General features: G+C 32.5%; 1 protein-coding gene across 9 annotated transcripts in view; it reads right to left on the bottom strand.

Moving 5' to 3' along the window:
• The window catches only part of CCDC91 (coiled-coil domain containing 91), a 423,551-nt gene that overhangs the window by 327,777 nt on the left and 77,923 nt on the right, over positions 1–17,851 (bottom strand). For all 9 annotated transcript variants that reach the window (XM_079139392.1, XM_079139390.1, XM_079139391.1 and 6 more), the window contains exons 2-3: positions 9,155–9,198; positions 7,054–7,132 (exon numbers count right to left, since the gene is read on the bottom strand). In XM_079139392.1, coding sequence (XP_078995518.1) covers positions 7,054–7,132; positions 9,155–9,184 — 109 coding nt within the window. In that variant the 5' untranslated portion in view covers positions 9,185–9,198. The remainder of the gene's footprint in view (positions 1–7,053; positions 7,133–9,154; positions 9,199–17,851) is intronic.

The following is a 17,851-nucleotide window of genomic DNA, read 5'->3' as shown; positions in this document are numbered from 1 at the left end:
AAACTGAACCATGAAATCAAAAAGGCATCTGTCTTCCAGGTTTCTCTCTGCCAATGTCTTAAGAAAAATGTTTGAACTTTCCTGTTGGCTTTGTATGCAAATAGCTCCAGATGCAAAGTGAACCACATCTAAGTTATTTGGTTCAACATCTGCTGGTCCAATTCCCATTATTCCTTCTAAAGGGTCGGCTTGTGACAGTTCAGTTTGCCCTCTTTATAAGCTGTTTTGAAGGAGCTAATTTGGATTAAAGTATCTATCTGGACCACTTGTTTTTCCCTTTGATGGTCAATGCATTCTACTGTGGTCTGTGTAGTTCTACAAGAACTGAGAAGCATTATTGGAAAGGACAGTATTCAAGGTTTTGCCTCCCACCTCGCCTACTAGACAATTTATATTTATTCAGTTAAAAGTAAAAAGTGAACAGTCATTTGCCTCTAAAACAGCACCACCCACTTTGTACAAAATGGCAATATAACAACACATTCTGACCTAATATTCTTTTCATACAATTGCTATCAAAGTTTCGAAGCTGAAGTTACTGATGAAAGTGTTTGCCAATATTAATAGATTTTATGAAACACCCTGTCCTTCAAGGTGACAGTTTTCATATAACATCACTAAAAACGGAATACAATCCACAGCACATGGCATTTATGTCTGTTAACAGTATAATTCCAAATATATAATAAATGAGTGAATGGAAGATGAATGAAAAAACAAACCAAAGAATTAATTTAAATAAATTCCATGAATTCTGAAACTTTGGCTCTACTGCAATCAGAAAATATAATCAAAACCACAGACTGATGCCAAACTAAGATATAATTCTTAGAACTTGCAAGGTCAAATAAAGACACAGTCCTTCTTTCAAAGAGTGTAATAAGAGAACTTGCATTAAAGGTGAAAGTGGACAAAGGAAGAAATCATAATGTAAGTATACGTATACTCTATATTCTGATATGCATATATAGTAGCCATTAATTTTGAAAAGTCTCTCCTCTTAGTTTCCTAAAAAGAACACGACCAACCCATTTATGAAACATCTTTGATTTGGAATAATTTCCAATTACAATAGATTTCTTAGTCAAAAACAGAAAAAATCTTTTTCTAAAAAATATAGTCCTTTAAACAGCCAACTCAAAACTTTTTTCTATTATGCACAAAATCCGAAATGACCTCCCTTTAGAAAAATTAAATAAGAACAAAAGGAGGTAAAGGAATTGGATAGTGCTATTATTGCATGTAGACCTGTAATATATTAAACTAAAATTTGGTCTAACTTCTACCGTTACCTACTGGTATACAGTAGAACCAGGACAGAGAAGAGAAAAGACCTGTAAAACAGTTGTACTTTCATTCAGAGAATCCATAACTACTCTTATTAATCATTATTTCCAGGCATATGTTTCAATTGAGAATGACAAGGAAAGTTAACTGAGTATCAAAGGAAATAGTTTCTTAGCCACCTTTGAGTAATCACCAAAAATTTTCAAGATTAATATATTTTTGAAGGAAAGTTTAGATTTGCACCCTTCTAACTCATAATTAAAGACTATTTCATTTACCCTACAGAATTAAAAATAATCAAGAAGAGATAACTGAAAGTAAATCTGTTCTACTAATCACCAAGAAACAATTAGTGGCACTGATTATTAACAAGGCATGGTGCTTTGTTAGACACTTGGGAGTCAAAAAGTTTAAAACCTCCTCTCTTGTTCTCCAAAGCTCAGACTAAAATGGAAACATAGAGATGAGTCATAACTGATAAAAATGACACTAAAAATACAAATGAAATACCCACATTCGTAGCAACCTTATTTAAAATAGCCAAAGGTGGAAGCAACCCAAGCATCTGTGAACAGATGAATGTATTAAGAAAGATCAAAATATACAATGGAATATTACTCAGGATTATAAAGGGAGGAAATTTTGACACAAACTACAACATGAATGAACCTTTAAAATGTTATTCTAAGTGAAATACGATAGTCACAAAAAGACAAATACTGGCCTAATGTGGTAGTTCATGCCCTGTAATCCCAGCTACTCAAGAGGCTGAGGAAGAAGGATGAAAAATTCAAAACCAGATTGGACTACTTACCAAGACCCTGCCTTAAAATAAAATTTCTCAAAAGGCCTGGGGATGTAGTTCAGTGGTACAGCCAAGCATGTGCAAGGCCCTGGGATCAACACCCAGGACAAAAGAAAAAAGACATATACTGTGTGATTCTACTTAAAAGAGGTATCTACAATAGTCAAATTCATAGAAAGTGAAAGTAGAATGGTGATTGGCAGGGACTGGGGAGAGAGGGAAAACAGGGAGTCCTTTAGATGGGTATAGAGTTTCAGTTTTACAAGGTATAATACTGAACTGTGTACTTTAAAATGCTTATGACGGTAAATTTTGTTACATGTATTTACTACAACTTTTAAAACTATGAATTAGCATGAGCTAAGCACCAAGCAAGTACTGCAGAAATAAAATGATAGCAGTTCCTCAGAGGAAGCAGTTAATGAAATATAGAACAAATTCAGAATAAATTTAGTCTGCAGCTTTTCTGGAAAGAAAAATATGACTCAGGTAAGCAGATGGGAGTTGAGGGAAGGTATTACAATCAGGAGCTATGGCAAAGGCATAGAAACACTACACAGATCACAGTTTAGCTCACAGGCTTTTAAGAGAATAGCCATGGAAAGCAATCTAGAAGGTAAGACTACGGAACAAGGAGGAAAATGCTAGAATAAAGGCAATTCTCTTGGATAGCTTTCACTGAAATAAAGTAATAGTATCCATGTTTATACAACGTAAGGACAAAAGGCAAAGAAGAGACTACTAATTTCATATTCATCATTTACATTCTCCAATTTCTGATAATGGATGTGTAAAGACACTTACTACAAGTTAGATGCCCTAACAATGTGATACAAGCCCACAGATAATAGTTTGCATTTCACTTATGCTGCCTGGCAATTCATTAATTTCATCATCAGCATACAAGTTAGCATTTTAAAAGCCTCCACTAGGGAAAAAGGTACACTCATACATTGATGGTGGGGTTGCAAATTAATGCAGCCACTCTGGAAAGCAGTGTGGAGATTCCTTAGAAAACTTGGAATGGAACAACCATTTGACCTAGCTATCCCACTCCTAGGCCTATACCCAAAGGACTTAAAATCAGCATACTACAGTGATGCAGCCACATCAATGTTCATAGCTGCTCAATTCACAATAGCTAGATTGTGGAACCAACCTAGATGCCCTTAAATTGATGAGTGGATAAAGAAACTGTGGTATATATACACAATGGAATATTATTCAGCCATAAAGAAGAATAAAATTATGGCATTTGCAGGTAAATGGATGAAATTGGAGAATATCATGCTAAGTGAGATAAGCCAATCCCAAAATACCAAAGGCTGAATGATCTCTCTGATAAGCAGATAATACATAACGAGGGATAGGAGGGAGGCAAGAATGGAGGAAGGAAGGACTGTATAGAGGGAAAAGAGGGGTGGGGAGGGTGTGGGGGGAAGGAAAAATAACAGAATGATACAATCATCATTATCCTATGTACATGTATGATTACATAAATGGTGAGACTCTACTTCGTGTACAACCAGAGAAACAAGTTGTACCCCATTTGTGTACAATGAATCAAAATAAATAAATTTTAAAAATAAATAAATAAAATAAAAAATAAAAGGCTCCACTATGCTAATGATGCTAATGTACAGAAAGATGCAGGTCTTGAGGTATGTGGACCTATGGACAGAATTGCAGGTTATTAACAGACACTTGAAAAAAAAATAACCATAAGTTGTGGATCCACCATTCAAAAAAAAATTTAAAAATTAAAAAAATAAAATAAACAGACACTTGGACAGATCCATTAGTTACTCCAGTTGCTATTACAAAAATCAGGCTCCATTTAACCATGAGTCCAGTCCTGAAACACTATAATCACAAATACTAATCCCCATTACGCTCTAACAAAATTCTTTAACCTAACCCCAAGAATGATTTTTCCTTTCCCCACTAAAGACTTCCAAACTTAAACCAATATTACTGAGTTATCTGCTTAGATTTTAAGCTGTTGTAAAACTTGGTTAGTGTTAATCTATTTCTAGAAATATTTTTCATATGGATCATAGCTGAGGTATAGAGAAAAAAAATAAGGAGAAAATTAGTCTTTTCTTAGGCTGAAAAGAATCTCAGCTATTTTCATTGGTATTAGTGTGGAAATGATTAAAATGTTATGCCAATTAGCTTGTTCATATCACTTTCATCAAACATCTTCCACCTACCTAAATCAGAGGCTGACTTCTCCACCAGCCAGAGGAAGACAAACTACCTATGGAAGAAAAAGATTGCTTTGGCTGGGAGAACACGTACCAGGTTTTTAACTTCAGCCCTTAGCCATGGTTGTTTTTTCTCCATTTATGCAAGAAAACTCAAAAAGAGTACTTTCTGTAGATCTGTGGGGTTTGTTTTATTTGGTTTATAAGGAAGTGAGGGACAGACTGTGTGTGTGTGTGTGTGTGTGTGTGTGTGTAGAAAAAGGGTTGTTCTTTAATTGTTCCTTAATTCCAACTTCTTTAGGCTTTGAGGACTTGACCCACAAATACAGAGAGACACATACAAATGTCACATATAATGTTCATTTCTGAGGAACAGAAATTAGATAATTTGCCCACAATTATAATACTTTAGTACATTGCCACAAGTTATTATAGGAAAACAGATTTTGTTCCTTCTTTTATAAAAAGTAAAAAAGTTCAATTTGGTTTTAACTTTCAATCTTCTGAATCCATTTCCACAAAAGTCACTTTAGGCCACCTGTGGGTTTTCCATTAACCTCCAATCTCACCAACCTCCCCACAGCCTTTGACACCAGTTGATAACAGCTTCTTTAAAATTTTCTAATTTCTATGCTGTAGCATTTGACTACTCTCCCCTTGCCTCACAGAATACTATTCCTTATGGAAACCCATATTAATCTACTCAGTCCTATACTGTTTCTTCCCGTGATTCCCCGACAACTATCTGTGGATTTTTTTTTCCCCCAGAACTGAGGACCAAACCCAGGGCCTACACATACTAGACAAATGCTCTACCACTGAGTTACATCTCGAGACCCAATCTACAACTCCAAGGTAAGAATTCCAGTACTGACCTTTCTACTCAGTTCTAGGTACCTTAAATACACAGGTCTAAAATAAATTCATGATGGCCCCACTCACTTCAACCAATCCCCAAATTCTCTATTTCTATTCATATTCTATTCTCTGTTCATACTAACGACATTTTTCCAGAATCAAGGCTTGAAACCTCAAAAATCAATTTGACTCTTCTTTCAAAATCACATCTAGTCAGAAAGTCCTGGTACCTTTTTCAAAAAATTGAGTTACTGAAAAGAATTGAAATAGAATGGGAAAGACTAAATTTCATCTCTAAACATACCTATCTGTGTCAAACTACAAAGGATTTTTCAACCATCATTTTTTCATCTGCATAACAGGAAAAGAGTAGTTGTTCTGTACATAAAAATTCTAAGTCATTACATAAATATTATTTATTATCCTTCCCCACTGCCATCCTAATCTATTCATTGATTGCATTATTAATTCATTCATTTTTTTAAATTATTCATTCTATAAATACTTATCAAGGGAAAACTATAAGCTAGACACTATGCTTGGCAATTAAGATACAACAAAAGAACAAATAGACATGATGGCTAAACCCACAAAACTTACAGTCTAAGTTGTATAGTCAGATAATAGGTGTATATAGATATGAGAGGGTTTGCTGGGAAAGTTTCACAGAAAAAGAAAGATTAAAGCAAGAAATAATACATTAATAAGTAAGACAGTAAAGGAATGGAGAAAAGCAGAATGGGAAGTTAAGGGAGACAATCCTCTAAGCAATGCAAACAACACATGAAGCCCTTGAGCAAGAATGAACATCCTAACTATGTCATCCCTTTTTTTTTTTTCCTCTGTTGCATTTTGTTCCATTTGTCTTTCCGCTTCATAATCCTTCCCCACTGTCCCATACCTGCCTCTTGAAAGCACATGCATCTTTCGAAGTTCAGATCAACAATTTATATACTAAGGATGGTACTGACTCACTGACTCAGGCATGAAATAAGCATTTACTAAATGAATGGATGACAAAATCACTATTCCTTCCAAATGACAAATGTGTTTCACAACATAAGTATGCATGTGCTTGCCCTTGAAAAATGGATTAGACTATGCTCCATACATCAATCTATCCCCACAGTGTCTAATGAACAATAAGCACTCAATTTGTAGGATGCATAATTCCAATAATCTAGAACCAGGCAAAGCTGCTGAAGAAAGAGGCTTTCATCTTCAATCCATAACTTTACAGTGATTTGACGAAAAAGTCTAGAAAGTTCAAACTATTATACAGACATAAATTATACTACTATTAAACATTAAGTCTTCTTAGAAATATCTCTCAATAATGGGATTTTTTTATACTTAATTTCTTTAATGACTTGTGCAGGGTGTGTGGATATGTGTGCGCACATGTGTTGGGGGTTTAAATCCCAAGACCTTGTCCATGTTAAGCATAAACTTTACCACTAAACTATATCTCCAGCCCCTGATGATTTATTTTTAATTTTCAATACTTCTGAATGAGTTTATTATAAAAAATTTAAATACTATCAAAAATTATGTTATTTATAGGATATTAAAAGGTAGTCTTTAACAAATGATCAAGACAATCTAAAAAATGATTTGGCACCTCACCTTTCTAAAACTAAGATTAATTAGAAAATGTAAATTATACTTTAATTTCATTTAATGTTCCTAAGATCATTTTTAGAATCAAGCCATCATCATGGAATTTGTAATGTAATTTCATAATTTGTTATTTAAAATGAAAACTGTAAAAAGAGGCATTCTGGGTCATTCTGTTTTTCAGATCAGAGAAGCCCAAATGAAAAAGTAGAAAAAGGTTTTGAAAAAGGCATAAAAATGTTAAATGGGGGGAAACTCCTAGTTCTTGCCTATCGGTACCTGTAGGAAAGGCAGCCCAGGGAATAGCAGGAGATGTTGTTTGGGTTTCACCATTTCCACCATCAAAAGTCTCTGCAGCCTAGGAAAAACAAACAAACAAATAAAAAGAATTATTTTAAAAGATCTAAAAAAGTAGAAATTCTATTTAGGTGATCAATTATCCCAGTTTTATATACATATCTTCTGTAATACAACAAACACTTTCAAATTATAAATAAATCTTATCTCAATTAAATTTTTATTTCATAATCCTTAATTGTTTTCATTTGTGAACTTTAACTATTCTAACTTAACTCACCACAACATTTACCCATCCATGTAAGAAATATAAAAATATAGAGCCCAAATCTTTTAAATTAATTCACATTAAACTAAGGGATTTAATCTTAAAAAAAAAAAGAAAATGGGAATCCTCTATCTCCTTGAATGATTACTAGCTGGACTTACTAGCATTAACATTTAGAGAATTCCTAAAACTGACATTTTCAGTGAACAAGCTCTCTAATTTTAGGACAGTCAATTACTGAATGATGAGTTTGTGGGTTAGAGTACAGAGTTTTCTGTCTCTTAGGTGACCAGGTCACAGCAAAACTATTACTAAAAATTAGAGCCATAATTTCAATTTGGATTCTGCATTGAGTTGTCAGCCAAGGAGAAGTCAAATGAAGCAATCTGCCACAGGAACAGTATGTGACACAGAATACAGTAACTACTCACTACAAACTGAAAAAAAATGAATACATTTTATATGACAAGGATAAAGACCTTACATACTTCTACAACAGGAGTGAAAAGAAACCTAATAGCAACAATAAACTTCAATGTCAGTTGACATTATACCTATGAAATACTGAAAGGTAGATGGACTGAATATAATACTGAGGTGTAACTGTCACTTAAAGAGCACTATCCACTCTGTTTTATATATTTTATATATTAAGCATGGATTAAACAAAGGGAATTATGCTTGATTATATCCTCTAAATAGCTAAAAATTTCCAAACAATAAACTAAATCAGATGATAATATGGAAATATTATATTTCAATAATATAAATAAGATTCAATCACCTCAGAAAAACCAAAATACTAAATAAAATGCAGAAAACATTCAAATGTGGTAAGAAAAACCAGTTTTAGATGAAACACAAAAAATAGGTATGTCCATATTCTAAATAGCTCCATACTGATGATATTAAAGATAAAACAAAGTTATACTAACCTCAAAAAAAAAAAAAAATTCTTTCATGAAATTTCAAACACTGTATATATACTTAAAACCTTATTTCTCCTATTAGTGCCATTAATTATACACCTTAATTTTATGATTCACTTTTTATCAAATCCCAGTGAGGTAAAAGTATTACTTAAAAAAAGAAAAAAAAAAAAAAAAAAAAAAAAAAAATCACAGAGCTCACTTGATGGTAGTTCCAGGATTTGAGCTCAGGCATCCTGACTCTTAATCCAGAGATTTTCCTGCAAGACTACACTGGCTCCATAAAAATAACTGGGTTACAAAATATTTCAATAAAATGAACACACATTGAAAAGGATTAAAGAAAAGACACTGCTTCTTCAGCTAACAATTTCCACTTACAAAATATCCAACTGAAACCTGAGAGAATAATCTAACAACCCAAACATACTAATTAGCTATATAAATCACCAAAAGGCTATGTACTTTATTCACATACTAAATCAACTCGTTACAGGTGTAAACATGCAAATATGTGACAAGATCTCTAAGACTCATCCCTCATCTCACAAGTATTTCCTAATAGACATGTATCCCAGCAAAATCATCTGCTGACAATTTTTAAAACCTCTTCTTAAAACCTCTTCTACTGGTAGCACTTAATTACCTCAATTTAAATCATTCCTATGGGCAAAACCAAACCTTCAATAATAATAAATCACTTTTAACTTTCAAAGGGATGATACTTTTTAATTTTTCTTTATTTCTCTCTCTTTTTATTCCAGAGTTACAATCAAGTTGATTAAGAAAAGATCATAAATGCCAACAAAACAATATATTTTCAAAATAGTTTACTGTTATAACCTTACAAAAGTTAAAACACACAAACATAAATAATAATACATACCTCAAAACCACCAAAATCATCATCATCCATTCTTCAAGTATCACCTGAAAAATATCAAAAGACACTGAAATAAGACCACACACAGTCATTTATGTCAAAATACTTCCCCAATTTAAACCTACATACATTTTGATTTTGTTCTCCAACTCAAATGTATACACATTTTGATTCATAAATTAAAACTACTTCATCTGGGATTAAAAAAAAAAAACCTTTAAACTATCAATGTATGCATTTTTTAACACCAAAAAAAAAAATGGTAATTGACTTTGACTTTCTGGCAAAATTAGCAATTTCTGTAACTTTTTCAGCAACCATGTATTTTGCCATGTTATGTTCAGACACCAGGAGTGGAAAAAATATTCTTTTACATTTTAATTTGCTTTTCCCAAATTGGCGCTAGGGCTCAATTCAATAATGCTTCCTGCTTTTTGCATCTATTCCTCAGTTGTCTGGCAACATCAGCACAAACTCTAGCTAAGAACAGGACTGTGGTGAATTTTTGGAAATCTGTCCCTCACCACAAAGGTTCTTCCCTCAGTTTCATGGCCGGGCTGATTTAGATTTTCAAAATTGATCAGCATTTTTGAGCTGTGGCCACAACTTTTGGAGCATTTTGATATGTGTATTTTTAGCTGAAACTGCTTTGCACTTTTGGAAAAATGTGGAGCAAGTTACTAGGCTGATCAAGATAAATCAAGTCATGTATTCATGGGAGACTAGGGATGAGAAAAACACAAGTGAATATCCAGAACTCCCCTCTTCTTTACCCTTAAAGTATGTAAGAGAGACAAACAGTAGGATAACATACACTCTCTTCTGTTCTAAACACATAAAAATGGAAGGACAAACTAATTAATTAGTACCTGGACCTCAAAAAGAAAAACAGCAGCCTTCCCTAATAAACCATGAAAAAACTAAAAAACCTGAGATAAAAGTAAGTATTAGATGATTCACATTAACATGGAAAAGTTTTTTTCTTACATAGTTTCTCAAGATATGATTTGGAACTTACAATTGTGAGTCAGTAGTTGCAAGTGACACTCTGTTCGGTACCTGGTTTCCTTTGCTATCTTTCAAGAACATATTCAAATATTAATTATAGTTTCCTTGACTCAGTAATATAAGGTAGACCTGATTTCAGGAAGATAAACCTCTCCACTTCTCATAAAACAGCTATGGAAATTAAGCCATACATCAAGCAATAATCATAAAGGCATTTTCTAAGGTTGCTGGCTTTTAGTAGTCATCTGTAGTTATGCTTTGCTTTCTCATTAATATTAGTATTAGTGCCTTCAAAAGGAGAACTTAGAAAAATTGTCATAAGTTAAAAATGTTAATTTTGAGGGCTGTTTTAACAGGCAAAGCAAATTTATTTTCACAGAAACTCAGTAGGCAGAAAGATTATTAAAAAGAAGGGCATTAAATTAACCAGAATATGATAACAGATTGTCACCATTACCAAAACTTAACAATTGGATGAAAAGTTCTAAAAGCTGTATTTCTCCAAAAATTAAAGCTAAGCAAGGCATTCACATACAGTACTTACAAAATATAAACCAGACTTTCAGAAATTTTTGATGGTGGTTAGTTTGAAATGGAATGCACATTAATTTTGTGTTGGAAGTGAACAGAATCTGTGTGATTACATTTTTCATGAAGAAATTATGAAAGAAGAATGATATGAATACTGAGAATTAACCAAGTCAAACTATAAACACCAAGCTTGTCTTTTCCACATGTTATGGATATTGAGAATTAACCAAGTCAAACTATAAACACCAAGCTTGTCTTTTCCACATGTATCCCACAAATCTCAAGAGACAACTAAAAGATATTTTTAGCATCTACAAATACCATACTCCAATAATATTGTTTCAAAAAATTTGGAATTTTTAGAGTAATGCTCTTATGTGTTTTCTTAAATCTCATCCCAATAAATTATTTGTATAGTGCCAGAAAATTTGAAAACAAAAACAAATACCCATACCAAACAATCACTTCAGTTTGTTTGCCTGTGGTAATGAATCAAATACCATCTTAAGTCTGACTTAGTTCTACAAAAGAACATATTAGTGACTAATGATGTTTTCCATATCCCAGCAACTTCTACATACTAAAAGGCAGATGACAGATTTCCTCTTCATTTTTTTCAAAGAAATATTGATATATTTTTTAAAATATGTCCCTGAGTTTCTTAGCATATAATACTAGAGAAATACATATTGTTTTAAAGCAATGATCTTTCTCTAATTTAGACATCAAATCCTGCAATAGTTTGTTTCCCCTTGAACATTTTGAAAAGAAGGGGAAAGAAATTAACAGGATTGATTTGTAATAATCAATTTTATAAAATACAAAAATTAAAAATTAGTTTTAAAGGAAATATTACAAATGAGGCCTTGTTATAGATTTAGCCACTCCAACATATTTCAAATATTATATCTAAAGTGCATTGCTACAAAACATTTTAGAATATTTCTGCAACTTAACATGACAGGCATTAAAATACAAATATTCTAAGAATGACCAACACCAAATATACCTTTCATCCAAGTTACAGAATCATAAGCCTGACCAAAAAATTGATAGATCATGTAATTCATTCTTTTGTGTGATGGCAGGAAAAGAGGTGGAAACTCTGTTATCATTAGGGAATTTACATTTAAATAATTCAGAATATCTAGGTTTAACAATTGTCAAAAAGTAAAAAAATCACTCACAAAATAATTCAAAAAATTGTTGTAAAATTAAAGGACATTATATCCAAATTTAATGTCTCTATCAAGTACCCAAGAAAACAAGAAACCCACACCAAGACACAATATAAACAAAGATCAGATTCAAAAAGCTTCCCAAGATATAAAATAAATTTTATAGAAAGGATCAATAATACAATGACATCAGACTTCACAAAAGCATCAATGAAAAAACAATGGAGCAATACTTTTAAAATTCAGAGGGAAATTATTTAAAATATAGAATTCTTCACTTAGTCAAACTAACAAATAACTGAGGATGAATAAAGTCATATCCTCACCTATAAAGTCTTGAAACAATTTTTATTTCCCACTTTCTTAAAAAGTTATGCTTTAAGCCAAAGGAATAAGACAAAAAAGATTATGTGGGACTGGGAAATAAGATCCAACTATCGTGAAATGCAAAGGGAATTCTTCCAAAATGATGATGGTAAACTGAACTATGTGACCTATGTGACAGGCTCAGAGAACAACCAGTCTATACTGGTGCAGATCAGAAAGCTCCTCCAGGATGTATTCAAGCAAATGAAATTAACAAGAGTATGTCATGTGCTTTACCATCATGAATGCAATTTTTTTAATGGGAGAAATATTAGGGTTGGATTAGTGACAAGAAAACTAACCAAATGAAAACAGAGAAATCAATATGTTGGACAAAAAAAGTAAACATTATATACTACATTTTGCAGTTGTGAACAGTATTCATACAATCAAAATAATAAAAACAATGAATAAGTACTCAAAATTATAATGTAACCATTTGTGGAAATTAAAAGGAAGAAGATGGAATATGTGCTATGGGCTAGAGGGGTTAGGAAAAGACAGCTTAAGGTCCAACTTTCGTATTAGAAATCTGATGAGTCTGAAGTTGGAAAATGAAACAGTAACAACTGCATATTATTTAGAGATACAATGGTAATGACTAAAAGAATCAACTCTACATGTTAAATATCTGGTCTCTAGAAGATAAGAAATGAGAGGTGGAAATAAGGGAGGGCACAGAGATTCCTATGATTCATAGACAGCCTTTTACAACTTTCAACTATGGGTTTAAAAAAAGAAATAAAATAGTGTGAGCTAACCTACCTATTATATCCATCAAAATTCTCTGGAAAAAAATAATTTTTATGAAACTAACTATAAAAAGAGACATTAAGTGCTTTAAAATAACATTTAACCAATGAATAAATTAGAATTTTTTATAATATTGTCCTCAATTACATTTTCCTATATTATATATATTTATACAAAATGTAAAACTGTATCTCCAGACAATAAAGTTGCTCACAAGCAAAGAAAGTTAAAAAATAAATATATATGTGTATTTATGTGTGTGTGTATGTGGTCTAACTGAGGAAAAGACCCTTAGATAACTGACTTCAACAAATAAAATCTGTCAAGAGGTCATCTAAATTATTCAATTACTCCAAAGTGTCCTTCCAGTTAACATTATCTACTTAGCATTTACATCAGTCTCTATCCCATCTGGAAAACTACTTGCTAACCACCATCCTCAGAATCGCAATAATACCTTTCAATCTGATTCTTTTGATGCTATGTTTCCTAGAAGCAAGAAACATTTTTTTGTTGTTATTGTCTGACTCTCCATAACAAACATAAAGTAGAAAGAGGAAACAATACAAAGAAAACAAACACACACTCTCACACACACACCTTATTTTAAAAATCAATAACCATTAAGACTGAGACAGTTAGAAAAGTTTATTATAAGATCAGAATATCAGACTTATCAGTTCGAGGAAGCTATTTGCCTAGGTTTCTATAAGAAATCTGGAAGTATTGTAAGGACTTTTTTTTTTTTAACATCTTTGCACCTTGAACTGAACAGTTCCTAGAACATTGTAAGGGCTCAAAGAATATTTTGAATTAATGCTTTTGGAATAAATGACTGAATGGAAGCAAATGAGTTGTTAATAGTTCCCACATGACTTCCTTTTCCCTTTTATTTTTCCAATAAAAACACATTGGCGCTTGGGCAGGAGAAGATCAAGTTGCTAGCACTAAAACAGTTCTACCCATATTAAGACAAGAGCCTAGAGGTCTAGATCTTGAAAGAAACTATGCTACTGCATTCTACTATCTGCAAGCATCCAGTTATTATTAGGGCTAATAATTAATTTTGAAACTCCTATGCAGCTGAATAAAAGAAGGATTGCCATACACTATACGACAAGTCAATGCAGAATATTATCACAAGTCCAAAAAAATTACTGAGGTATAAATTCATTACTTGAAAAACATTCTATTCCTAATTGATCAGATAGGAAAACATCTCATCCACTAATAATTCTGATAACTAAAATTGTTTTCTATTGTTTATTTTATTTATTGTCAAGTAAGTTTTTGCCTTTACCAACCTTCTTTAAGAAAATTATATGCCCCAGGAGATAACAAAAACTAAAAATTGTAAAGCACTTATCTTCCAAACTCTATCTACTTTCCACCCTCTCTGGTTAATTCTCCTACCTTCCCCAACTCCTTAACAGCAATCTTTCCCCAGCTTGAATGTTCTCTGATCCTACCAAGTAATCCTGCCCTTCAAAGAATGCATGCACTCATAATCTTAATGTTCTGCACAAATTTTCCAGAACCAATCATGTCTCTGGAGTCAAATATTTCCAAGCGAATAATGAACATTTTTATGTGGCTACTGCCTATCAACTCAAAACTCACAATATGAATTATACTTCCACTGGGCAAAATCACATCTTCCACTGAAAATCAGGGGTAAGAAATATCACTTCCACTCCTCACATTTTATAGGAGGACACAAGCCTTCTCTCAATAGTAGGAAACAAGACTGAAGAAATAGTCCACAGAATTCTCTACCTATTTACTGTTGAACAAGAGAAAAACAATGCTGGTGACTGGATGTGTAAATTTAACTTAGAAGAGAATTTGTGAAAGACATTTCTGTCTCGGGTCTAAGTCACATTTACATTAAAGATTTAACAATAGAGCCACTACTCTAAATTCTATATGACTCTTATTACTATTTCTCAATCAATTCAGAATCCAGAATAGTTGCAAGAAAACTGTTAACAGTTCTCCCACAAGAACTATCAACAATATCTAATCACCTGTCTTCTGCTGAGAACTATCAGAGAATATCACTGTAAAATCCCTGTTTTTCATCTCCATCTGAATTCATGGTGCTGCCTACCATATCATGTCTCTTTCTTCCATTCTCCAAAGAAGCAATTTCAGAGACTATAAAATCTCCTCAAACTCCCAACAATCAAATAAAATGGCCAAACCTCCTATTAAACAGAGAAAACAAAGTATTTCAAAAAAGTCCTTTAACTTCTTGCTATCAAAACTTCTGTACTCAGCTATTCCACTTTATTCTGCTCACAAAGAAAAAAGAATCCCTAATTCCATCATCTGTACTCTTAAGAGGTTTGGCTCTCTCACCTCCCTCCTAAATACTCAACGCCTCCCTCTTATTTGGCTTTCTCCCATCAACACTGAAATATGCTTCAGGTTTTACATCTTTAAAAATAAAAGAACACAAAAGCAAAAGCAAAACCTTCCTCAACCACCTGTCCTCCACAGTCGATTCTTTTAACAGTTCAGTTTCATAGCCATTCTGCTCTAATGTCACATGCCTGCAGTCAATACCTCCTTTTCATAAATGCAAGGAGACACTTTCAATTCCTCGTCTTATTTGAACACTAACAGCATTTGACCCAACTTTCCTTCTCAAAATATTCTCACTCTATGGTTCACAAAACAACCATATTCCTTCTTTTTTCCTATTTCTCCAAATGCTTCTTTCCAGCATCTCTAGCAGGTTCTTCTAGCTGCCCTTGAAACACTGGTGTTCCCAACAGCTCCAACCTAGCCCTTCTTTGCACTACAGATACGCCCTGAACTATCTTACTCACTCCTGAGATCTAGATCCATATACCCAAGACACAACTAAAAAGTTTTTCAATCTAAGAGTAACCTCAAATTCAACACAACTACAATGAACTCAAGATTTCCCCGATCATCTTCAAATTTACTCTTCCTCTGGAATTCCTTATCCTAATGATTGGTACTACCATTTATACCACAGGTGGCCAACACAAAAATCTAAAGTCATCTTTGCCTCCCTCTTCTCACTTCATTCATAAAATCAATCACCAAATCTTGTCTCCTAAATACCATTAGAAGTCATCTACTCTTCTCATTCCCCAATATCCCCACCCTCATTAAGGTCACCATTATCTTTCATTTGATTTATATCACTGGCCTCCAAAACAGTTCTGTTTCCAGTTTCCAGGTTATTCTCCACTCTGCTACCCAAGTGATGCCGCTAAATACTTCCCATGTTTAAAACCTTCCAATAGCTCTATGGATGAAGCCAAAATTATTTACCTTAACTCTATATATAATTTTGTTGTTGCCATCTTCATATCTGGCACTTCCATAGCCTACAATCATATAGGGAGTAATATTTGAATGGTATCACTTTGGCCAAATCCCTGCACCTTTTTGAACCATTATCTTCATCTATAAAATAAACAAGTTGACTAGATGATTTCTAAGATAATGCAGTATAAAATCCTTTATATATGTTATTCTATTACTAATATTGGGTTCATCTCTTCTTCCCAACTTTTTATCATGAATTTGTTACTCCTGTCAATACTATTAATTGTAATTAATAGTATTACTTAATACTATTAATACTTTTTCATATATTATGTTGTTAGAATTTTTGTTATATTATTCATTCTTTTGACTCCTACAGTATACCAGTTTATTCAGTCATTTCCTGTCAATAGATGTTTAAGTAATTTACAGAATTTTTGTTATTAAGAAGAAAATTGCTATAAGCATTTTTCAACAGATCTAATTCTGTATATACATAAAATTTCTCTTGGGTTTCCACCAATAAGAAAAATCACTGGGTTGTAAGGTTTACCTGTATTTTTTTCCACAGGATAATGGCTACACAAGTTTTACTTGTGGAAGCAATGTATGAAAGTCCATCATTCTCAACATTTGGTTTTAAATATTCTTTTATTGTGAACTTAATTTGATTTCCCTAAGTGTAAAGCTAAAATTTCTTCGTACAATTGTTAATGATATGTAGCTCCTCTTTTGTGAAGTCACTATTCATATATTTGATATTTTTCTCTGTGGTCTCTGCATTTTTAATTTAATTGCATGGATTTTTAAATTTTCTTATATTAATCATCACTTGTCAACTGTATATACTGCAAACATCTTGTATATCATAACCTGTTTTTCACTTAAGACAGTTTTATGAACAAAAATTCTTTATCTATTTTTAATAACAATTTATCAATGCTTAGTATTATTTTAAAAATCTTCTATCACCAGCTTTAAGTATGTAAGTCACTTACAACTTAATATTTGTATATGATAGAACCCAAGATCTTTATTTTTTTTTTTTTTCTGACATGGACCATTTTGTCCCAATTTCCTTTATTGTAAACTTCTTTCCTGAAGAATTATATATTCTATATTATATACCAAATTTATTTTAGTTCAGATAGACCTAAAATGCGTGGGTCTATTGCTAGCTACAGAATTATTTCAGCAGAAGAGACATCTTTATGATATTGCACAATCCTGTTCATAAACATGATACATCTAATCATTAACATATGTCTTTTTTAAAATGCCCATTAATGAAGTTTTATACTTCTCCCTAAATAAGTTCTGCATATCTTGTTAGATTTGTTCCTAGGTACTGATATTCTGTGATGCTATTTAACTTCTTTTAACTTCCACTTTCTAATTGTTGCTCTTGTGTAACAATGCAATTACCTTCTATATATTAATCCTATATCCATTCACCTCTGGCAATCTATTATTTCTAATAAATTATCCACATATTATTTAAATTTTACATGTAAGGGATTATTTTGCATCCAGATAACAACAGTTTTATTCCCTCCTT

Source organism: Sciurus vulgaris (assembly GCF_902686455.1).
Source record: "Sciurus vulgaris genome assembly, chromosome: 5".
NCBI classification, from domain to species: domain Eukaryota; kingdom Metazoa; phylum Chordata; class Mammalia; order Rodentia; family Sciuridae; genus Sciurus; species Sciurus vulgaris.
Note: the sequence above shows the minus strand (reverse complement) of the source record. Positions and strands in the feature narration are given on the sequence as shown.